The sequence below is a fragment of the Scyliorhinus torazame genome, chromosome 6 (assembly GCF_047496885.1).
Source record: "Scyliorhinus torazame isolate Kashiwa2021f chromosome 6, sScyTor2.1, whole genome shotgun sequence".
In the NCBI taxonomy this organism is placed as follows: domain Eukaryota; kingdom Metazoa; phylum Chordata; class Chondrichthyes; order Carcharhiniformes; family Scyliorhinidae; genus Scyliorhinus; species Scyliorhinus torazame.
In genome coordinates, this window is record NC_092712.1 from 245,183,443 (window position 1) to 245,207,942 (window position 24,500).

Sequence of the window (24,500 nt, forward strand, 5' to 3'; positions counted from 1 at the left end):
CCGTCGGTCGTACGTGTCGAGCGGCGTTGCCGATGGCGGTCCCCGTCGGTCGTACGTGTCGGGCGGTGAGGAAAATGGCATCCAAAATGGCGGCCCCCATGAGTCGCACGTTACAGGCCGCGTGGGAGACGGCGGCCAAGATGGCGGCCCCCGTGAGTCACACATGGTGTGCCGAGTTGAAGATGGCTGCCCCCACAGACAACACGAGGCAGATGATGCGTCCAGAGGGGGCGGAGCCGGCAGGCACGCAGCCACACTGCGGGGTCTGCGGGCCTGTGAGTCCGAGAGTCAGGCCTGCGATTTGGAGGATTTGGACCTGGCCAGGCAAACTTTGGCAAAGTGTCCCTTTTTGCCGCAGTCGCTGCAGTCCGCGTTCCGTGCCGGGCAACGCATCCTGGGGTGCTGGAGCTGGCCGCAGAAATAGCAGGGTAGCCTCCCGGGTTGGGCGGGCAGCCGCGCGGCACAGGCCTGGGGTACTCTCTGGTCGGGGGTCCACGAGGCGGTCGCATGATCAGATGAGAACGCGTTGAGGCTTTGGAACGCTACTTCTAGGGAGGTGGCTAGTTTTACCGTCGCTTCTAGGTCGTGGGCGTCTTTCTAGAGCAGGCGCTGGCTGACGTAGTTGGACCTGACTCCAGCCACGTAGGCGTCCCGGGCGGCGAGGTCCATATGTTGAGAGGCCGTGACGGCCTGGTAGTTGCAGCTTCGCGCGAGGACTTTGAGGTCGCGTAGGTACTCCTCCAGCGATTCCCCGGGGCGTTGGCGGTGAGGAGATGCCGCACGTACACTTTGTTCACCGGTCTCACGTATAGGCCCTTCAGCATCACGAGGGCGTCCGCGTATGTGGAGACTTCCTCGAGTTGTACAGAGATTCAATGGCTCACCCAGGCGTGGAGGAGGCTCAGCTTCTGATCGTCAGTGATGGAGGGCGAGGAGGAGGCGGCCAGTTAGGCCTCGAAACATCGGAGCTAGTGTGAAAAAATCCCTTGGGCTTCCGCGGCCTGTGGGTCGAGTTCCAGTCGGTCAGGTTTGAGGGCTGATTTCATTGTGGTGCTATAGTCGATTAAATTGATGCGACCATCAATTCACGCGAGTGGCTTTAATCGACTCGAACAGTGCCTGCCTACGACTTCTCAGCTCGTGAGAGCCGCCTACAGGGCAGCTACTCTTAATACCTCCCCTCAAGGGGTCGGAGCCAGGGGCGGAGCCCACAAGGGCACCAACATGATACATTCCGTGTAGTACAGTACAATGAACCATAGGTGGAGCCCACATGGGCAACAGCTTGATACAATGTGATACACAATGTGATACAGTGGCGAATGATTGGTACAATACGTTCACCACAAATACAATGCCATACAATGCAACACCGTGGTTTAACACATTCACCCCCTGTTTAAAAAAAAGAGTCCGGCGGGGGTGAAGTGGTCTTAAAGGTCAAGTCTATCAGGGGCCTTGACCTTCCGCCGTGATCGCCTCAGTCCCGGCTGCGGTGTGGGCACCGGTGTCCAGACCTGCGTGTTCGGGATCGTGTTGTTTTCTTCTTCTTCACTCAGATGTTGAGTCGGCGAGGGGGGGGGGGGGGCGAGGGTGTATGGGCGGAGGTGGTGGTGATTGTCGCTGGTGGGCCTGTGGGTGCTAGTTCATGAGGTAGATGGGTAGAGGTGGGGGGAGACGGTGTAGGGTGGGGGGTGGTGGTGATGGTCGCTGGGGAATCTGCAGGTGCCAAATCCCGAAGGGAGACCGTGTCCTGCCGCCCGTCCTGGTGTGTCACGTAGGCATATTGTGGGTTTGCATGGAGGAGCAGGACCTTCTCGACGAGGGGTTCGGTTTTATGTCTCCTCGCATGCTTCCATAGGAGGACGGGCCCTGGAACTGTCAGCCAGGATGGGAGCGAGACCCCGGAGGTGGATTTCCTGGGGAAGGCAAACATATGTTCATGAGGAGTCTCGTTGGTGGCTGTACACAGGAGCGAGCGGATGGAGTGGAGCGTGTCGGAGAGGACCTCCTGCCAGCGGGAGACTGGAAGACTTCTAGACCGTAGGGCCAGAAGGACGGCCTTCGAGACCATCGCGTTCTCCCTCTCCACCTGTCCGTTTCCCCGGGGTTTATAGCTGGTCGTCATGTTGGAGGCGATGCCTTTGCTGAGCAGGAACTGACGCAACTCGTCGCTCATAAAGGAGGAGCCCCGATCACTGTGGATGTAGGCGGGGAACCCGAACAGGGTGAAAAGTCTGTGCAGAGCCTTGATGACAAAGGCAGAGGTCATGTCAGAGCACGGGATGGCAAAGGGGAATCTTGAGTACTCGTCAATGATGTTGAGGAAGTACACGTTACAGTCAGTGGAGGGGAGGGGCCCTTTGAAGTCGATGCTAAGGCGCTCAAAGGGGCGAGAGGCCTTTACCAGGTGTGCTCTGTCTGGCCGATAGAAGTGCAGCTTGCACTCCGCGCAGATCTGGCAGTCCCTGGTCACGGTCCTGATCTCCTCGATGGAGTAAGGCAGGTTGCGAGCCTTGATGAAGTGAAAAAAACGGGTGACCCCCGGGTGTCAGTGGTCGTTGTGGAGGGCCCGGAGTCGGTCTACCTGTGCGCTGGCACATGTACCGCGGGATAGGGCATCTGGGGGCTCATTGAGCTTCCCGGGTCGATACAAGATATCATAGCTGTCGGTGGAGAGCTCGATCCTCCATCTCAGAATCTTGTCATTCTTAATCTTGCCCCGCTGTGTGTTATTGAACATGAAGGCAACATGAAGCATGTTGGTCAGTGAGGAGAGTCAATCGCCTGCCGGCCAGGTAATGCCTCCAATGTCTCACAGCTTCTACGATGGATTGGGCTTCCTTTTCAACGGAGGAGTGTCGAATTTCAGAGGCATGGAAGGTACGGGAGAAGAAAGCCACGGGCCTGCCCGCCTGGTTGAGTGTAGCAGTCAGAGCAAAGTCTGACGCAACACTCTCCACTTGGAATGGGATGGACTCGTCCACAGCATGCATCGCGGATTTGGCAATATCTGCCTTGGTGCGATTGAAGGCCAGTCGGGCCTCAGGCGTCAGGGGAAAAATGGTGGATTTGATCAGTGGACGGGCCTTGTCCGCATAGTTGGGGACCCACTGGGCATAGTAGGAGAAGAACCCTAGGCATCTCTTCAGGAGGGGGCACATGCGGTCGGGGTCGGGCCCTAGGACTCCGTGTTCCACGACGTAACCGAGGATGGCTAGGCGGGTTATGTGGAAGACGCATTTTTCTCTATTATAGGGGAGGTTCAGGAGTTTAGCGGTGTGGAAGAAGTGCCGGAGGTTCTCGTCATGATCCTGCTGGTCATGGCCGCAGATGGTGACATTGTGCAAGTACGGGAACGTGGCCCGCAGCCTGTACTGGTCAACCATTCGGTCCATTTCTCTTTGGAAGACCGAGACCCTGTTGGTAACGCTGAAGGGGACCCTGAGGAAGGGGTAGAGGCAGCCATCTGCCTCGAAGGCAATGTATTGACGGTCCACCGGGCAGATAGGGAGCTGGTGGTACGCGGACTTCAAGTCGAGTGTGGAGAAGACTCGATACTGCGCAATCTGATTGACCATGTCAGGTATGCGGGGGAGGGGGGACACATCGAGCTGCGTGTACCGGTTGATGGTCTGGCTGTAATCGATGACCATCCGGTGCTTCTCCCCAGTCATGACGTCCACCACTTGGGCTCTCCAGGGGCTGTTACTAGCCTCAATGATCCCCTCTCGCAGGAGTCGCTGGACCTCCAACCTGATAAAGGTCCTGTCCTGGGCACTGTAGTGTCTGCTGCTGGGTGAGTATTGAAGTTTAAATTAACTTACCTTACAGGAGCATCTCTTGGAGTTTCAGCGGGAGCGGAGTGCGGGGGCTGCTGGTGGGTGAGTATTTAAGTAAACACTTACCTGGTCCCGTTTCTGTTCCTCTTTGCTGCTGTTGTATTTTTTTTTAAAATTTTATATTTTTTAAGGCGGGAACAGGAAGTTCGACCCGCGGACTTCTGGGAAGTCCCTCAACAATAAATTCTGGTGGAGAGGAAACCCGAGACACTACACGTGTAGTGTCTCCCACCTGCCCTCCTCCTCTAACCGAATAATAAAACCCATTGGTGTGAGGTAAGTACCATATTGTATGATTATTATTTTTTTTTTTTAAATTTAGTTGTTAGCCAGATCTTGGTTGAAAGTTAGAGGGATGGCAGGGAAGGGAGTGCAATGTTCCTCCTGCAGGATGTTTGAGGTGAGGGATGCCGTTAGTGTCCCTGCTGATTTTACCTGCAGGAAGTGCTGCCATCTCCAGCTCCTCCAAGGCCGAGTTAGGGAACTGGAGCTGGAGTTGGAAGAACAGGAAAGGAGAGGTCACCCTGTTGGGACTTTTTTATAGGCCTCCTAATAGTTCTAGGGATGTAGAGGAAAGGATGGCGAAGATGATTCTGGATATGAGCGAAAGTAACAGGGTAGTTATTATGGGAGACTTTAACTTTCCAAATATTGACTGGAAAAGATATAGTTCGAGTACAATAGATGGGTCGTTTTTTGTACAGTGTGTGCAGGAGGGTTTCCTGAAACAATATGTTGACAGGCCAACAAGAGGCGAGGCCACGTTGGATTTTGTTTTGGGTAATGAACCAGGCCAGGTGTTGGATTTGGAGGTAGGAGAGCACTTTGGGGACAGTGACCACAATTCGGTGACGTTTACGTTAATGATGGAAAGGGATAAGTATACACCGCAGGGCAAGAGTTATAGCTGGGGGAAGGGCAATTATGATGCCATTAGACGTGACTTGGGGGGGATAAGGTGGAGAAGTAGGCTGCAAGTGTTGGGCACACTGGATAAGTGGGGCTTGTTCAAGGATCAGCTACTGCGTGTTCTTGATAAGTATGTACCGGTCAGACAGGGAGGAAGGCGTCGAGCGAGGGAACCGTGGTTTACCAAGGAAGTGGAATCTCTTGTTAAGAGGAAGAAGGAGGCCTATGTGAAGATGAAGTGTGAAGTTTCGGTTGGGGCGATGGATAGTTACAAGGTAGCGAGGAAGGATCTAAAGAGAGAGCTAAGACGAGCAAGGAGGGGACATGAGAAGTATTTGGCAGGAAGGATCAAGGAAAACCCAAAAGCTTTCTATAGGTATGTCAGGAATAAGCGAATGACTAGGGAAAGAGTAGGACCAGTCAAGGACAGGGATGGGAAATTGTGTGTGGAGTCTGAAGAGATAGGCGAGATACTAAATGAATATTTTTCGTCAGTATTCACTCAGGAAAAAGATAATGTTGTGGAGGAGAATGCTGAGCCCCAGGCTAATAGAATAGATGGCATTGAGGTACGGAGGGAAGAGGTGTTGGCAATTCTGGACAGGCTGAAAATAGATAAGTCCCGGGACCTGATGGAATTTATCCTAGGATTCTATGGGAGGCCAGGGAAGAGATAGCTGGACCTTTGGCTTTGATTTTTATGTCATCATTGGCTACAGGAATAGTGCCAGAGGACTGGAGGACAGCAAATGTGGTCCCTTTGTTCAAAAAGGGGAGCAGAGACAACCCCGGCAACTATAGACCGGTGAGCCTCACGTCTGTAGTGGGTAAAGTCTTGGAGGGGATTATGAGAGACAAGATTTATAATCATCTAGATAGGAATAATATGATCAGGGATAGTCAGCATGGCTTTGTGAAGGGTAGGTCATGCCTCACAAACCTTATTGAGTTCTTTGAGAAGGTGACTGAACAGGTAGACGAGGGTAGAGCAGTTGATGTGGTGTATATGGATTTCAGCAAAGCGTTTGATAAGGTTCCCCACGGTAGGCTATTGCAAAAAATACGGAGGCTGGGGATTGAGGGTGATTTAGAGAGGTGGATCAGAAATTGGCTAGCTGAAAGAAGACAGAGGGTGGTGGTTGATGGGAAATGTTCAGAATGGAGTACAGTCACAAGAGTACCACAAGGTTCTGTTCTGGGGCCGTTTTTGTTTGTCATTTTTATCAATGACCTGGAGGAAGGCGCAGAAGGGTGGGTGAGTAAATTTGCAGACGATACTAAAGTCGGTGGTGTTGTCGATAGTGTGGAAGGATGTAGCAGGTTACAGAGGGATATAGATAAGCTGCAGAGCTGGGCTGAGAGGTGGCAAATGGAGTTTAATGTAGAGAAGTGTGAGGTGATTCACTTTGGAAGGAATAACAGGAATGCGGAATATTTGGCTAATGGTAAAGTTCTTGAAAGTGTGTATGAGCAGAGGGATCTAGGTGTCCATGTACATAGATCCCTGAAAGTTGCCACCCAGGTTGATAGGGTTGTGAAGAAGGCCTATGGAGTGTTGGCCTTTATTGGTAGAGGGATTGAGTTCCGGAGTCGGGAGGTCATGTTGCAGCTGTACAGAACTCTGGTACGGCCGCATTTGGAGTATTGCGTACAGTTCTGGTCACCGCATTATAGGAAGGACGTGGAGGCTTTGGAGCGGGTGCAGAGGAGATTTACCAGGATGTTGCCTGGTATGGAGGGAAAATCTTATGAGGAAAGGCTGATGGACTTGAGGTTGTTTTCGTTGGAGAGAAGAAGGTTAAGAGGAGACTTAATAGAGGCATACAAAATGATCAGGGGGTTGGATAGGGTGGACAGTGAGAGCCTTCTCCCGCGGATGGATATGGCTGGCACGAGGGGACATAACTTTAAACTGAGGGGTAATAGATATAGGACAGAGGTCAGAGGTAGGTTCTTTACGCAAAGAGTAGTGAGGCCGTGGAATGCCCTACCTGCTACAGTAGTGAACTCGCCAACATTGAGGGCATTTAAAAGTTTATTGGATAAACATATGGATGATAATGGCATAGTGTAGGTTAGATGGCTTTTGTTTCGGTGCAACATCGTGGGCCGAAGGGCCTGTACTACGCTGTATTGTTCTATGTTCTATGTTCTAACTTCGGATCATTCGGGAGGCAGAGGGGGTTATAGATAGCAGCATCAGGGAATTAGTTACACCAAAGATTGAAGATAGATGGGTAACTGTAAGAGGGACTGGGAAGAAGCAGTCAGTGCAGGGATCCCCTGCGGTCGTTCCCCTGAGAAACAAGTATAACGCTTTGAATACATATGGGGGGGGGGGGGGACTTACCAGGGGTAAGCCATGGGGTACGGGCCTCTGGCACCGAGTCTGTCCCTGTTGCTCAGAAGGGTAGGGGGGAGAGGAGCAGAACATTAGTTATTGGGGACTCGATAGTCAGGGGCACAGAGAGGAGATTTTGTGGGAGCGTGAGAGACTCACGTTTGGTATGTTGCCTCCCAGGTGCAAGGGTACGTGATGTCTCAGATCGTGTTTTCCGGGTCCTTAAGGGGGAGGGGAAGCAGCCCCAAGTCATGGTCCACATTGGCACTAACGACATAGGTAGGAAAGGGGACAAGGCAGGCTTTCAGGGAGCTAGGATGGAAGCTCAGAACTAGAACAAACAGAGTTGTTATCTCTGGGTTGTTGCCCTTGCCACGTGATAATGAGATGAGGAATAGGGAGAGAGAGCAATTAAACACGTGGCTACAGGTAGGAGGGATTCAGATTTCTGGATAACTGGGGCTCTTTCTGGGGAAGGTGGGACCTCTACAGACAGGATGGTCTACATCTGAACCTGAGGGGCACAAATATCCTGGGGGGGGAGATTTGTTAGTGCTCTCTGGGGGGGTTTAAACTAATGCAGCAGGGGCATGGGAACCTGGATTGTAGTTTTAGGGTACGGGAGAATGAGATATAGAGGTCAGGAGCACAGATTTGATGTCGCAGGAGGGGGCCAGTGTTCAGGTAGGTGGTTTGAAGTGTGTCTACTTCAATGCCAGGAGTACAGGAAATAAGGTAGGGGAACTGGCAGCATGGGTTGGTACCTGGGACTTCGATGTTGTGGCCATTTCGGAGACATGGATAGAGCAGGGACAGGAATGGATGTTGCAGGTTCCGGGGTTTAGGTGTTTTAGTAAGCTCAGAGAAGGAGGCAAAAGAGGGGGAGGTGTGGCGCTGCTAGTCAAGAGCAGTATTACGGTGGCGGAGAGGATGCTAGATGGGGACTCATCTTCCGAGGTAGTATGGGCTGAGGTTAGAAACAGGAAAGGAGAGGTCACCCTGTTGGGAGTTTTCTATAGGCCTCCAAATAGTTCTAGGGATGTAGAGGAAAGGATGGCGAGGATGATCCTGGATGATCCTGAAAGTAACAGGGTAGTTATTATTGGAGACTTTAACTTTCCAAATATTGACTGGAAAAGATATAGTTCGAGTACATTAGATGGGTCGTTTTTTGTACAGTGTGTGCAGGAGGGTTTCCTGACACAATATGTTGACAGGCCAACAAGAGGCGAGGCCACGTTGGATTTGGTTTTGGGTAATGAACCTGGCCAGGTGTTGGATTTGGAGGCAGGAGAGCACTTTGGGGACAGTGACCACAATTCGGTGACGTTTATGTTAGTGATGGAAAGGGATAAGTATACACCGCAGGGCAAGAGTTATAGCTGGGGGAAGGGCAATTATGATGCTATTAGACGTGACTTGGGGGGGATAGGTTGGAGAAGTAGGCTGCAAGTGTTGGGCACACTGGATAAGTGGAGCATGTTCAAGGATCAGCTACTGCGTGTTCTTGATAAGTACGTACCGGTCAGGCAGGGAGGAAGGCTTAGAGCGAGGGAACCGTGGTTTACCAAAGAAGTGGAATCTCTTGTTAAGAGGAAGAAGGAGGCCTATGTGAAGGTGAGGTGTGAAGTTTCAGTTGGGGCGATGGATAGTTACAAGGTAACGAGGAAGGATCTAAAGAGAGAGCTAAGACGAGCAAGGAGGGGACATGAGAAGTATTTGGCAGGTAGGATCAAGGAAAACCCAAAAGCTTTCTATAGGTATGTCAGGAATAAGCGAATGACTAGGGTAAGAGTAGGACCAGTCAAGGACAGGGATGGGAAGTTGTATGTGGAGTCTGAAGAGATAGGCGAGATACTAAATGAATATTTTTCGTCAGTATTCACTCAGGAAAAAGATAATGTTGTGGAGGAGAATGCTGAGACCCAGGCTATTAGAATAGATGGCATTGAGGTACGTAGGGAAGAGGTGTTGGCAATTCTGGACAGGCTGAAAATAGATAAGTCCCCGGGGCCTGATGGGATTTATCCTAGGATTCTCTGGGAGGCCAGGGAAGAGATTGCTGGACCTTTGGCTTTGATTTTTATGTCATCATTGGCTATAGGAATAGTGCCAGAGGACTGGAGGATAGCAAATGTGGTCCCTTTGTTCAAAAAGGGGAGCAGAGACAACCCCGGCAACTATAGACCGGTGAGCCTCATGTCTGTAGTGGGTAAAGTCTTGGAGGGGATTATAAGAGACAAGATTTATAATCATCTAGATAGGAATAATATGATCAGGGATAGTCAGCATGGCTTTGTAAAGGGTAGGTCATGCCTCACAAACCTTATCGAGTTCTTTGAGAAGGTGATTGAACAGGTAGACGAGGGTAAAGCAGTTGATGTGGTGTATATGGATTTCAGTAAAGCGTTTGATAAGGTTCCCCACGGTAGGCTATTGCAGAAAATACGGAGGCTGGGGATTGAGGGTGATTTAGAGATGTGGATCAGAAATTGGCTAGCTGAAAGAAGACAGAGGGTGGTGGTTGATGGGAAATGTTCAGAATGGAGTTCAGTTACAAGTGGGGTACCACAAGGATCTGTTCTGGGGCCGTTGCTGTTTGTCATTTTTATCAATGACCTAGAGGAAGGCGCAGAAGGATGGGTGAGTAAATTTGTAGACGACACTAAAGTCGGTGGTGTTGTCGACAGTGTGGAAGGATGTAGCAGGTTACAGAGGGACCTAGATAAGCTGCAGAGCTGGGCTGAGAGGTGGCAAATGGAGTTTAATGTAGAGAAGTGTGAGGTGATTCACTTTGGAAGGAATAACAGGAATGCGGAATATTTGGCTAATGGTAAAGTTCTTGGAAGTGTGGATGAGCAGAGGGATCTAGGTGTCCCTGTACATAGATCCCTGAAAGTTGCCACCCAGGTTGATAGGGTTGTGAAGAAGGCCTAGGAGTATTGGCCTTTGTTGGTAGAGGGATTGAGTTCCGGAGTCAGAAGGTCATGTTGCAGCTGTACAAAACTCTGGTACGGCCGCATTTGGAGTATTGCGTACAGTTCTGGTCACCGCATTATAGGAAGGACGTGGAGGCTTTGGAGCGGGTGCAGAGGAGATTTACCAGGATGTTGCCTGGTATGGAGGGAAAATCTTATGAGGAAAGGCTGATGGACTTGAGGTTGTTTTCGTTGGAGAGAAGCAGGTTAAGAGGAGAATTAATAGAGGCATACAAAATGATCAGGGGGTTAGATAGGGTGGACAGTGAGAGCCTTCTCCCGCGGATGGAAATGGCTGGCACGAGGGGACATAGCTTTAAACTGAGGGGTAATAGATATAGGACAGAGGTCAGAGGTAGGTTCTTTACGCAAAGAGTGGTGTGGCCGTGGAATGACCTACCCGCAACAGTAGTGAACTCGCCAACATTGAGGGCATTTAAAAGTTTATTGGATAAGCATATGGATGATAATTGCATAGCGTAGGTTAGATGGCTTTTGTTTCGGTGCAACATCGTGGGCCGAAGGGCCTGTACTGCGCTGTATCGTTCTATGTTCTATGCTTCTGGTAGCGACGCGCTTACACTCCGGGGTGAGATTTGCGAAGAGGGAGGGTGGGACGACCTTAAGGGTCGCGAGGCTACAGACGGTGAGGCGGGGCAGGGGTCCGCTGAACTTTAAGGTAACAGAACATAGAACATTACAGCGCAGTACAGGCCCTTCAGCCCTCGATGTTGCGCCGACCTGTGAAACCACTCTAAAGCCCATTTATACTATTCCCTTATCGTCCATATGTCTATCCAATGACCATTTGAATGCCCTTAGTGTTGGCGAGTCCACTACTGTTGCAGGCAGGGCATTCCACACCCTTACTACTCTCTGAGTAAAGAACCTACCTCTGACGTCTGTCTTATATCTATCTCCCCTCAATTTAAAGCTATGTCCCCTCGTGCTGGACATCACCATCCGAGGAAAAAGGCTCTCACTGTCCACCCTATCCAATCCTCTGATCATCTTGTATGCCTCAATTAAGTCACCTCTTAACCTTCTTCTCTCTAACGAAAACAGCCTCAAGTCCCTCAGCCTTTCCTCATAAGATCTTCCCTCCATACCAGGCAACATTCTGGTAAATCTCCTCTGCACCCTTTCCAATGCTTCCACAGCATTCCTATAATGCGGTGATCAGAATTGCGCGCAATACTCTAAATGCGGCTGCACCAGAGTTTTGTACAGCTGCAACATGACCTCATGGCTCCGAAACTCAATCCCTCTACCAATAAAAGCTAACACACTCAATCCCTCTACCAATAAAAGCCTTCTTAACAACCCTCTCAACCTGAGTGGCAACTTTCAGGGATCTATGTACATGGACACCGAGATCTCTCTGCTCATCCACACTGCCAAGAATCTTACCGTTCGTCCAGTACTCTGTCTTCCTGTTATTCCTTCCAGAATGAATCACCTCACAATTTTCTGCATTAAACTCCATTTGCCACCTCTCAGCCCAGGTAAGGCTCTGGAGATGGCATGGAAGTCGAGCCCCAGTAATAGGGCAGCGCAGAGATGGGGAAGGACATAGAGCTTAAAGTTAGTGTACTCTACGCCTTGTACAGTAAGGGTCGCGACACAGTACCCCTGGATTTCTACTGCGTGGGATCCGGAAGTCATGGAGGTTTTCTGGGTCGTGGGTAGGATTGGGAGGGAGCAGCGCCTTACCGTATCTGGGTGTGTGAAGCTGTCTGTGCTCCCGGAGTCGAAAAGGCAGGCCGTCTCGTGCCCGTTGATCCGGGCGGTCATCGTGGACTTTGCGAGGTGGTACGGCCGGGACTGGTCGAGCGTGATGGAGGCGAGCTTCGGAAGGCAGTTGGTAGGCCGGTCGGAGGTAGCGGCGGCCAGCGTACGGTTGGGTGAGCTGGGCTCCCGGGAGGCTGCGGAGTGGTCCCAAGATGGCGGCCCCCATGAGTCGCGCGTGGTGGATGGCGTCCAAGATGGCGGCCCCCATGAGTCGCGGGTGTCAGCGGCAATGGCGTCCAAGATGGCGGCCCCCGTGGGTCACGCGTGGCGGTTGAAGTATGCGTTAAAGATGGCGGCCCCCACGGGTCGCATGTGGCGGCCGAAATTGAAGATGGCGGTGCCGACGGGTCGCGCGTGGCGGATGGCGCGGCAGCAGGGGGCTGCCCCGACAGGTAGCAGGCAGCGCTGCTGGGCCTAGAAGATTTAGGGGGAGATCGGGCATGGCAGGCTTTTGTAAAGTGGCCATTCTTCCCACAGCAGTTACAAGTTGCGTTCCATGCCGAGCAGCGTTGTTTGGGGTGATTACTCTGGCCACAGAAGTAGCACCTCGGGCTTCCGGCGTTGGCGGGCCGCTGCGCGGCACAGGCTTGCGTCCCACTCGCGTCCGTTGATGGTTACGCCCAAGAGGCCCACGAGAGTGCCGCGTGGTCGGAGGTGTAGGTCCCCATGTTCTGGGAGGCCACCTCCAGCGAGTTGGAGAGTTGTACTGTCCCTGGGAGGCCGAGTGTCGCCCCTTCTAGTAATCGCTGGCGGATATATTTAGAGTTCATGCCCGCGACATAAGCGTCCCTGATCAGCAGCTCCGCGTGCTGGGTAGCTGATATCGCCCGGCAGTCACAGTTCCGGCAGAGTATGCGCAAGGCACGCAGGAATTCTGCAAGTAATTCCCCAGAGCATTGCCGTCTCATGGCAAGGAGGTGCCTAGCATACACCTCGTTAACGGATTTCACGTATTGTCCTTTTAGCAGCGTTATTGCCTCCAAATACGAGGGGGCGTCCCTGATGAGGAGAAAGACTCTTGGGCTCACCCGTGCGTGGAGGATCTGCTTCTTCTGGAGGTATGTGACATCTTCGGTGAAGGATGCGAGGTATGCTTCGAAGCAGCCTAGCCAGTGTTCAAACATTTCTGTCAGGGGGGGCCAGTGCCTCCTATGGAGGTTGGACACAGCCCTCCTCGCCGACAAGACGTTTTGCGAGAAAATGTCACAAGCCATCAAGGGATACACAACCTGCAACCAGAAATAGGGGTCAAAGAGTCGATGGTGTGCAGGTCATATAGATCTATCTCATTCCTAAACACTGATTCCAAAGTCTAGGCAACTAACAACGAACATCAGCCTCCTGCTGAAAGTGATCATGACCCACTAGGGGAAGAGACACCAGAAGTGACCATCTCCCTTATTGCAGAGAAGGCTTCGACAGAGTCAAATGGAAGTACCTCCTTGGAGGTACTAGAATGGTTTCGGTTTGGGCAAGGATTCATCTCATGGATGAAACTGCTGTGATGCCCCTTATCCCCGCTGCTATTTGTCCTGGCCACCAAGCCACTGGCCATCACCCTCGGATCAACGAACGTGTGGAGAAGCATCCAGAGGGGAGACAGAGAGCACAGAGTATCATTCGGTGCAGATGACCATCTCCTCCTTTTGTGTGTGTGGGGGGGGGGGCACCCGATTTTCAGCCCCAAGGCCTTCTTCACCAACCTAGACAAATCAATCATGGTGTTTGTGTGGGGGGAGAAAGAATCGTAGGATCCGCAAGAGCGTCCTTCAAAGAAGGAGAAACGTGGAGAGGCTGGCCCTTCCGAACTTCCTGCTCCGCCATTGGGCAACCACCACAGAGATAGTGTGCTGCTGGGTCAAAGACCCAGGTAAAAAATGGCTAAAAAGTGAGGAAAGCTCCTGCACGGGGACATCCCTCCAGGCACTGGCCATGGCAGCACTCCCATTTACCCCAGCCAAGTATTTGAAAAAGCCAGTGGTAGTGGCTATACTCAGAGCATGGAACCAACTCAAACAACACTGCAGACTAGTAGCAATGTTCGCCATGGCCACCATCTGCAAGAACCATAAATTCATCCCGGCAACATTAGAGGTCTCCTTCAAAACCTGGAGACAGGATGAGGGGACAATGGCACTAGGGGACCTATGCACAGATGACAGGATAGCAATCCTGGGGGAACTGGCGGACAAGCTACAGTTCCTAAAAGGGAAAGGGATGCGACAGATGCAATTGAGGAACTTCGTCCACAAGGAGATGGCAACGTCCCTCCCCCCAACGACCAGGACACTCCCTACTGGCCAGATCTCTACAGGCGAACTAGGGGACGGCAACTATACTGTCATGTACGGACGACTACTGAAGGAGATAAGGTCAACACTGGAGGAGACAAAGGAAAAATAGGGGGAAGAACTATGCATGAAAAGAGGGAGAGGCATTGTACAGGGCGAACTTCACCTACTCATATGCAGGGCTGAGCCTAACACAGCTAAAAGTAGTGCACATGGCGTATTTGACCAGAATACGCATGAGCGGGTCCTTCCCAGAGGTTAAGGACAAATGTGAATGGTGCCGGGGAGGCCAAGCCAATCATGCCCACATGTTCTGGTCATGTCCCAAACTTGTCGGGTATTGGACCGCCTCTTTCGAGGCCATTTCCAAGGTTGTGGGGGTGAGGGTGGAGCCATGCCCAAAAGTGGCGGTCTTCGGGTATCAGAACAGCCAGAACTCTTTATGGGGAGAGGGCAGATGCCCTAGTCTTTGCCTCCTTGATCACCTGCTGGAAACTCCTACTTATCTGGATATCAGCAGCGCCACCTAAGGACTGGCTGTTTGACCTTGCCGAAATCCTCAAATTGGAAAAAATAAAATTCACCATCAGACGATCGAAAGAAAGTTTCCACAATACATGGCAGTATTTACTAACTTGTTTGAGGGCCTGTCCGTAACCAGCCTACCAACCAATAAGGGAAGAGTGAGGAGGGACCGAAATAGACAAAGAAGGAAATGGAGAGAGGGAAGAAGATAGGAAGAGTTTCTTAACATATATAAAAGGTAAGCGAGAGGCAAAAATAGACTTTGGACCACTGGAAAAATGGCTAGAGAAGTAATAATAGGAAACAAAGAAATGGCAGATGAACTGAATAGTTACTTTGCATCAGTTTTCACGGTGGAAGACACCAGTGGGATGCCAGAGCGCCAGGAGAATCAGGGGGCAGAGCTGAGTGCAGGGGCCATCAATAAGGGGAAGGTTCTGGGGAAACTGAAAGGTCTGAAGGTGGATACGTCACCTGGACTGTATGGACTACATCCCAGGATCCTAAAAGAGATAGCTGAGGAGATTGTGGAGGTATTGGTGGTGATGTTTCAGGAATTACTGGAGGCAGGAAGGTCCCAGAGGACTGGAAAGTGGCTAATGTAACACCACTGTTTAAGAAGGGAGGAAGGCAGAAGACGGGAAATTAGAGGCCGGTTAGCCTGATTTCGGTCTTTGGTAAGATTTTAGATTCCGTTATTAAAGATGAGATAAAATAGGACTTTGCTTTGTGAAAGGGAGGTCATGTCCGACAAATCTGTTAGAGTTCTTTGAGGAGGTAACAAGGAAGTTAGACAAAAGAGATCTAGTCAATTAGATTTATTTAGATTTACAGAAGGCCTTTGACAAGGTGTCGCAAAGGAGATTGTTAAATATGTTAAGAGCCCATGGTGTTAAGGGTAAGATCCTGGCATGGATAGAGGATTGGCTGACTGGCAGAAGGAAGAGAGTGAGGATAAAAGGTTTTTTTTCAGGATGGCAGCCAGTGACTAGCGGTGTGCCTCAGGGGTCTGTGCTGGGACCACAACTTTTCACAATATACATTAATGATCTGGAAGAAGGAACTGAAGGCACTGTTGCTAAGTTTGCAAATGATACAAAGATCTGTCGAGGGACAGGTAGTATTGAGGAAGCAAGGGGGATGCAGAAGGAATTGGAAAAGCTAGGAGAGTGGGCAATGAAGTGGCAAATGAATTACAATGTGGAAAAGAGTGAGGTTATGCACTTTGGAAGGAGGAATTTAGGCACAGACTATTTTCTAAATGAGGTAATGCCTGGGAAATCCGAAGCACAAAGGGACTTGGGAATCCTTATTCACGATTCTCTTAAGGTTAACGTGCAGGTTCAGTTGGCAGTTAGGAAGGCAAATGCAATGTTAGCATTCATGTCAAGAGGGCAAGAACATTGACCAGGGATGTACTTCTGAGGCTGTATAAGGCTCTGGTCAAACCCCATTTGGAGTATTGTGAGCAGCTTTGGGCCCCATATCTAAGGAAGGATGTGCTGGCCTTCGAAAGGGTCCAGAGGAGGTTTACAAAAATCATCCCTGGAATGAAGAGCATGTCGTATTAGGAACGGTTGAGGACTCTGGGTCTGTACTCGTTGGAGTTTAGAGGGCTGAGGGGGGATCTTATTGAAACTTACAGGATACTGCAGGGCCTGGATAGGGTGGACATGGAGAGGATGTTTCCACTTGTAGGAAAAACTAGAACAATCCTTTAAAACAGAGATGAGGAGTAATTTCTTCAGCCAAAGGGTGGTGAATCTGTGGAACACTTTGCCGCAGAAGCCTATGGAGGCCAAATCACTGAGTGTCTTTAAGACAGAGATCGATAGGTTCTTGATTAATCAGGGGGTCAGGGGTTATGGGGAGAAGGCATGAGAATGGGGATGAGAAAAATATTAGCCATGATTGAATGGTGGAGCAGACTCACTGGGCTGAGTGGCCTAATTCTGCTCCTATGTCTTATGGTCTTATGGGAGGGATCAAAGGAAGAGGGAGAGGAAGGCGCAACCCAGAACACAAGGGAAACAGGGCAGAGGGGCATCAAGGGTGCCGAAGAGGGGAGGAAATCCCAGGAAGGATGTCCAAAACAAAAACAACAAGGGCACACCTCAGTGACCTTGATGTCAGAGGTAGGTTCTTTACACAGAGAGTGGTGGGTGCGTGGAATGCACTGCCAGTGGAGATGATGGAGTCAGAGTCATTCAGGACATTTAAGCGACTCTTGGACAGCAGTAAATTGAAAGGGTGTAGGTTAGGTTGATCTTAGATTAGGATAAATGGTCGGCAGAACATCGTGGGCCGTAGGGCCTGTACTGTGCTGTATTGTTCTACGTTCTATGTTCTCCTAACTCACTTTTAAATCAGAGAAAGATAGAAAATGGGAAAATGGGAGAAAAGACAGTCAAACTAAAGAGAGAGTGATTGAAAATTCCAAGAAGACTTCACCGCAAAACAAAAAAGTTGGTGCTGAGGAAATTAAAGATCTGAGGGATGCTTTAGGAACATGCATAGAAAATAGAGGGGGGAGGCTATTCGGCCCTTTGAGCCTTCTCCGTCATTCAATGTAATCATAGAATCATACAATTTGCAGTGCCAAAGGAGGCTATTTGCCCCATTGAGTCTGCACCGGCCCTTGGTAAGAGCACCCCACTTAAGCCCACACCTCCACCCTATCCCTGTAACCCCACCTATCCTTTTTGGACACTAAGGTCAATTTAGCACGGCCAATTCACCTAACCTGCACGTCTTTGGACTGTGGGAGAAAACCGGAGCACCCGGATGATATCCACGCAGGCACAGAGAGAACATGCAGACTCCACACAGACAGTGACCCAAGCCGGGAATCGAACCTGGGACCCTGGAGATGTGAAGCAAGAACATCCTTCTCCGATAAGGTTAGCAAAACTGCACACAATACTCCAGATATGGCCTCACCAATGCCCTATACTATTGCAGTAAAACATCTTTATTCCTATACTCAAATTCTCTCGCTGTGAAGTCCAATATACCATTTGCTTTCTTTACCACCTGCTGTACCTGCGCGCTTACTTTCAGAGACTGATGCACGAGGACACCAAAGTCTCACTGAGTATCCACCTCTCTCAATTTACACCCATTCAAATAATAATCTGCCTTGCTAGGTTTGCTACCAAAGTGGATAACTGCATATTTATCCACATTATACTGCATCTGCCATGCATGTGATCACTCACTCAGCCTGTCCAAATCCTGCTGAAGAATCTCTGCATTCTCCTCAGAGCTCACCCTCCCACCCACTTTGTATCATCTGCAAATTTGGAAATACTACATTTATTTCCCTCATTCAAATCATTAATATATAATGAGACCAGTTGGGGTCCTAACACAGATCTCTGCACTACCCTTGTTGTAATTATAATAAACTGGGCCAAATCATCAGGCTGGGAGTTACACAGAAGCAAGTTGGAGTTACAGATCTTACGAAATCTGAGACAGGGAACAAGAGAAGCCGATAGGGTTTATACACAGAGAAGACCAAACAATAGTGGTGAAAGTGTGTGCACAACTTGTACAGGAGCAGAGTGATCGACAGGTGGTTGATGTGTTTAGGAATTATTAATAATAATAATCTTTATTATTGTCACAAGTAGGCTTTCATTAACACTGCAATGAAGTTACTGTGAAAAGCCCCAAGTCGCTACATTCCGCCACCTGTTCGGGTACACAGAGGGAGAATTCAGAATGTCCAAATTATCTAGCAGCACGACTTACGTGGAGGAAACCGGAGCACACAGAGGAAACCCACTCAGACACGGGGAGGATTCCACACAGAAAGTGACCCACGCCGGGAATTGAACCTGGGACCCTGGAGCTGTGAAGCAACAGTACTACCCATTGTGCTACCATGTTGCCCATGTGGAACGTTTAGAAAGCAGTGGCAGGATCAGTCAGCGTCAGCATGGATTTATGAAGGGAAAATCATGCTTGGCAAATCTGTTGGAATTCTTTGAAGATGTAACTCGTACAGTTGACAAGGGGGAATGAGTCGATGTGGTATATTTTCAGAAGGCGTTTGACAAAGTCACTCATAAGCTGAGTCCACAAAAGATCAGCCATGATCTCATTGAATGGTGGAGCAGGCTCGAGGGGCCAGATGGCCTACTCCTGCTCCTAGTTCTTATGTTCTTATGTTCTTACAAGAGATTATTGTGCAAGATTAAAGCGTGTCAGATTGGGGGAAGTATATTGAAGTGGATAGAAAACTGGTTGGCAGAGAGGAAACGAAGAGTAGGAATTATTGGGCCCTTTTCAAATTGGCAGGCAGTAACTAGTGGGGTGCCACAGGCATCAGTGCTGGGACCCCAGCTATTAACAATATATATTAATGATTTGGATGAGGGAACAAAATGTAACATCTCAAAGTTTGCAGATGATACTAAGTTGGGTGGGAGGGTGAACTGTGATGAGGATTCAGAGATCCTACAGCATGATCTGGACTGGTTGGGCGAGTGGGCAAATCAATGGCAGATGCAGTATAATTTGGATAAGTGTGAAGTTATTCACTTTGGAAGCAAAAACAGGAAGGTAGATTACTACCTCAACGGTTGTAAATTGGGAGAGGAGAGTGTGATGCGGGACCTGGGTGTCCTTGTGCACCAATCACTGAAGGTAAACATGCAGGTGCAGCAGGCGGTAAAGAAGGCTAATGGTATGTTCACCTTCATTGCGATCTGTTTTGAGTACAAACTTGCCCATGTGATATCGATAACTCTTTCAGGTCAGTCTGTTTTTCCTGTGAAAGGTAACTCAACAATTTATCCCAATTTTTAAGAACATCCTCGTTTTCCAATTTAATTTGAGGTACGTCAAATTCACAGTCATCTGGATTTGGTTCGTCACTTTTGAGTTAGAATCACTAAAACCGCCTCCTTTTTCTCCCCTTCCCTTTCAAAGTACCTTTTAAGCATATTCACATAACACACTCGGTGAGTCTTCCTTCTATCTGGTGTTTTTAACCACATAATTCACCTCACTTAATTTCCTTCCAATCTGAAAAGGTCCACAAACCCTAGCTTTTAAAGGCTCACCTAACACTGGTAACAACACTAAATCTTTATCTCTACTGGCAAAACTACGAACTTTGGTTTCTTGTCCACGACCCGTTTCATCACATTTTGTGCAACTTTCAAATGTTGTCTGGAGCACCCTACCCAAGGTCAACAGCTCCACCCTATCCCCATAACCCAGTAACTCCACCCAACACTAAGGGCAATTTTGGACACGAAGGGCAATTTAGCATGGCCAATCCACCTAACCTGCACATCTTTGGATGTGATTTAAATTGTTTTATTCCTAAGCTATCCATAACTTCTTTGAATAACCTTGAGGTAAAATTTGATCCTTGATCTGATTGTATTTCTGTGGGTAGTCCATATCTAGTTAAAAATTTAAGTAACTCCTCCACAATCTTTTTAGCTGTAATATTACATACTGGAATGGCCTCTAGAAACCTAGTAGACACATCCATTATAGTCAAAAGATATTGATTCCCACTTTTCGTTTTAGGAAGCGGTCTTACGCAATCAATTAGGACCCTTGTAAAAGGTTTTTCAAATGCTGGATTGGGTATTATGGGCACTGGTTTTTTCACTACTTGAGATTTCCCTATCACTTGACATGTGTCACATGATTGACAAAATGCAACTACATCTTTATGTAGTCCAGGCCAATAAAAATGTTTCTGGATTTTAGCTTGAGTTTTCCTTATTCCCAAATGGCCTCCCACTGGTAACTCATGTGCAACTTGCAACACCTCCTTTCTATACCCGACCGGCAATACTACTTGATGAACTTCTGCCCACTTTTCATCCGCATGCATATGTAAAGGTCTCCATTTTCTGATCAAGACATCACTTTTACGGTAATAACACTCTGGTATACACTCAGATTCCTCTTCCGTGTATGCTTTCTGATACATCCGTTTTATTTCTACATGAGTAAACTTTACCCACACAAGTAAATTCTTCAAAGAGATCTGGCACCTCCTTATCAATCACTTCTTGATCAGGCTGTACAATCTTTTGCACCTCCTTCGCTTCACTTGGGCTTTTCTTTACCACTTTAACAAACCCCACTGTCTTATCCTGTTTTACCACATCAGCTTTCCCAGTGCTTTTCTTCAACTACCAACACTGTGACTTTACATGGCCTAGTTTATTACAGTGAAAACATTTGAAACTTTTCATTTCTTTTTCACCCTCCTGGATTTCGTTTTTAGTCTGAGGCACACTCTCCTTATTATCTCCCATCAGATCACCTTTGCCTCGACCACGTGAGTATTTCTCATGTCCCCAGTTTCTATCCCTCACAGGCTGAAACTGATGTCGGAAACCAAGCTTTGATTTATGAACTAATTCATAATCATCTGCCATTTCTGCTGCTATCCTTGCAGTTTTAACCCTCTGCTCTTCCACATGAGTTCTCACTACATCAGGAATTGAATTTATAAAGTCCTCCAAAAGCATAATTTCTCTGAGAGCTTCATATGTTTGGTTTACTTTCAAAGCCTTTATCCACCTATCAAAATTACTCTGTTTGAGCCTTTTAAACTCCATTTATGTTTGACCAAATTCTTTCCTTAAATTTCTAAACATTTGTCTGTAAGCTTCAGGCACTAGTTCATATGCACCTACGATGGATTTTTTTCACCTCCTCATACATCCCAGATACCTCCGCCGGTCATGATGCAAACTCTTCACTAGCCCTACCTATCAGCTTTGTTTGAATCAGTAATACCCACATGCCCTGTGGCCATTTCTATGTTTAGCGACCTTCTCAAATGAAATGAAAAAGGCTTCCACTTCCTTCTCATCAAACCTTGGCAATGCTTGGAAATAGTTAAATAGATTCCCACCAAGCCTTCGACTTTGACGCTCCTTCTCACTATCCTCATCACTATCATCCAACTGTACGTTTCCCTTTACGTCTGCCAATTTTAACTGACTCATGTTTCATGGCCATTTTCCGAAGTTCAAATTCTCTCTCTTTATCTTTTTCCCTGATCTGTATAACCCTTTCTCTTTCTTTTTGTTCTGCTAGGGCTATTCTTTCTTTTCTCCTTTCTTCTCTCTCCTTTTCTTTTTCCTCTCTATCTCGTTCTCCTCTCTCTCTTTCTTTTTCCTCTCTTTCGTATTCAAGCTTCTTTAATTCTTTCTCATATTCCATTTGTTTAATTTGAAACTGAATTTTTGCCATTTCCAATGAGTCAAACTGTATCTCAGGCAACTTTAAATGCTTAGCCACCGCCATAATTACCTCATCTTTGCGAATTTTGTCAGGCAATGTTAATTGCAATGCTTTTGCCAAATCTAAGTCTGCTTTTAGTCTCTGTCCGTAAGGTACTGCATGTGACCGTCTCCACCCCCAAAAACTTCAGAGCCTCTGAAAGAGCCATTGTCCACAACTCACTCCCTACTTAAACTAAAATACCACACCTGAAAAGCAACCAGAATATGCCCCCCCCTCACCGTCTTTAAGTTCACTAAGCCAATCCAATAGATAGACTTTTATCCCGGACGAGCCCCCAATTTGTTATGAATCAGGGTTTAGAAAACCCCAAAGTGTAGCAGGGAGTTCACCTGACCCACAACTTTTAATAGATTGTGGTATGGGGAGCACACGGCCAACTCTACAGGTGTGGCACAGCAGAAATCGAAAAGTATTGTTTAAAACAAAACAATGTTTATTCTATGAACTCAAGTTAACCTTTTTAAAACATAAAGTGAATATCTTAGCAACCATCAATTTAAATACAACCCCCAATGAATACAACACTAAGTAATCCTTAATATCGTCCCAAACAACATTCAGAAGACAAAAGAAACACCTTTTAACAGAAGCACATTAGGTTTAATTCACTACTGAGAACATTTATAATTCTGAATCACCAAATGATCAAGAGATAGTCTTTTCAAGGCAGAGAGATCAACAATACACCTGCTCTGTCTGGCTTCAGCTCTAACACTGAAAACAAAACTAAAACACACCCTGCAGCAAACAGCCTAAAACTAAAGTAAAAAGCTGACAGACAGCCCAGCTCCACCCGCTCTCTGACATCACTGCAGTACTAAACACCCATTTCTTAAAGGTACATTTCTTAAACACCCATTTCTTAAAGGTACTCTCACATGACACTGAGAAACCCGGCTATGTCACTAACCCATACCCCCGAATCCGGGGGCTCCGAGTCCTTCCACGCTAACAGGATCTGTCTCCGGGCTACCAAGAAAGCAAAGGCAAAAACGTCAGCCTCTCTCCCCTCTTTACTCTCGGGTCTTCCGACACTCCAAAGATCGCCACCTTTGGACTCGGCGCCACCCTCGCTTTTAGCACAGTGGACATGACATCGGCAGACCCCTGCCAGAATCCTCTAAGCTTCGGACATGTCCAAAACATGTGGATATGATTTGTGGGCCCTCCTGCACACCTCACACACCTGTCCTCCACTCCAAAAAGCCTGCTCATCAGGGCCCCCATCATGTGTGCCCGGTGAACCACCTTGAATTGTATCAGGTTGAGCCTGGCACATGATGAGGACATGTTGACTCTACTCAGAGCATCCTCCCACAGACCTGCCTCTAGCTCCTTACGCAACTCATCGTCCCATTTGCACTTTACCTCCCCTATCTGGGTTCCCTCCCACTCCATAGGCTCTTTATACATTTCCGAGACCTTCCCCTCCCCTACCTCCATTTTAGAAACTATCTTATCCTGTATCCCCTGTGGCGATAGAAGCGGAAAGGTAGAAACCTGCCTTCGCACAAAGTCCCTCACCTGCAGTTAGCGAAACCCATTACCACCCGGCAATTTGAATTCCTCCTCCAAATCCTCCAAACAAGAAAAGCTCCCATCGATAAACAGATCCCCATGCCTCTCACTACCTGCTCTCTGCCACCTCCAAAACCCCCCATCCAACCTCCTTGGGACAAACCGGTGATTGCCACAAATTTAAGCTCACACCGATGCTCCCTCCACTCCCATATGTTTCCGCCACTGTCCCCAAAGTCTCCGAGCCACCATTACCACCAGGCTTGTCGAGTAACCGGGCCAGCGAGAATGGCAGAGGTGCCATTACCAGTGCTCCTAAACTTGTGCCCCTACATGATGCCACCTCTACCTGCTCCCATACCGACCCCTCCCCCACTACCCTGGTGGGGTGTTTGTTGATGGCTGCGTTGCTGAGATCGCAGCCCACATTTAACGGCAGGTAGTGGCGGAAATAAGCACCAATGAGCTTCTCGCCATGACTGGCTGTCTTGCAGTCTCATTCACCCGAGTCACAACTCAGCGTCTCGCTGCTAAGGGGGAGCTGCTTTTATTTTCTTAAATAGATTTAGAGCACCCAATTCTTTTTTTCCAATTAAGGGACAATTTAGTATGGTCAATCCACCTTCTCTGCACATCTTTTTGGGTTGTGGGGGTGAGACCCATGCAGGCACGGGGAGAATGTGCAATCTCCACACGGACAGTGACCTGTTGCTGAAATCGAACCCGGGTCCTCGGCGCAGTGAGGCAGCGCCACCATGCCACCCAGGATAACTGCTTTTAATGCTCCCTCACCACTCACTTCAAGTCAACAGACAAGCATGGCAACATGCAGACCTGCTCATCACTTTCGGAATGCCGACCTGACCAGACGTCTCGATGCTGTCGATGAGAGACCGGACAACCTGTTCCCCTGAGTGGGTCAGAGAGCCAGCAGCAGTCACCAATACCGCCTGGGAGGCAGTGGCAGCAGCTGTCAGACCAGACAGCATGACAAGGAGGACCACCATCCAAT

General features: G+C 48.8%; 1 protein-coding gene across 3 annotated transcripts in view; it reads right to left on the reverse strand.

Moving 5' to 3' along the window:
* Positions 1-13,052, reverse strand: part of LOC140425362 (uncharacterized) — a 120,865-nt gene extending 107,813 nt beyond the window's left edge. For all 3 annotated transcript variants that reach the window (XR_011947841.1, XM_072509554.1, XM_072509553.1), the window contains exon 1: positions 11,784-13,052. Coding sequence is in view for 2 of the 3 variants with exons in the window: in XM_072509554.1 (XP_072365655.1) it covers positions 11,784-12,069 (286 nt within the window). In the remaining variant the exon portion in view is untranslated. The remainder of the gene's footprint in view (positions 1-11,783) is intronic.
* Between the last annotated feature and the right edge of the window lie 11,448 nt (positions 13,053-24,500).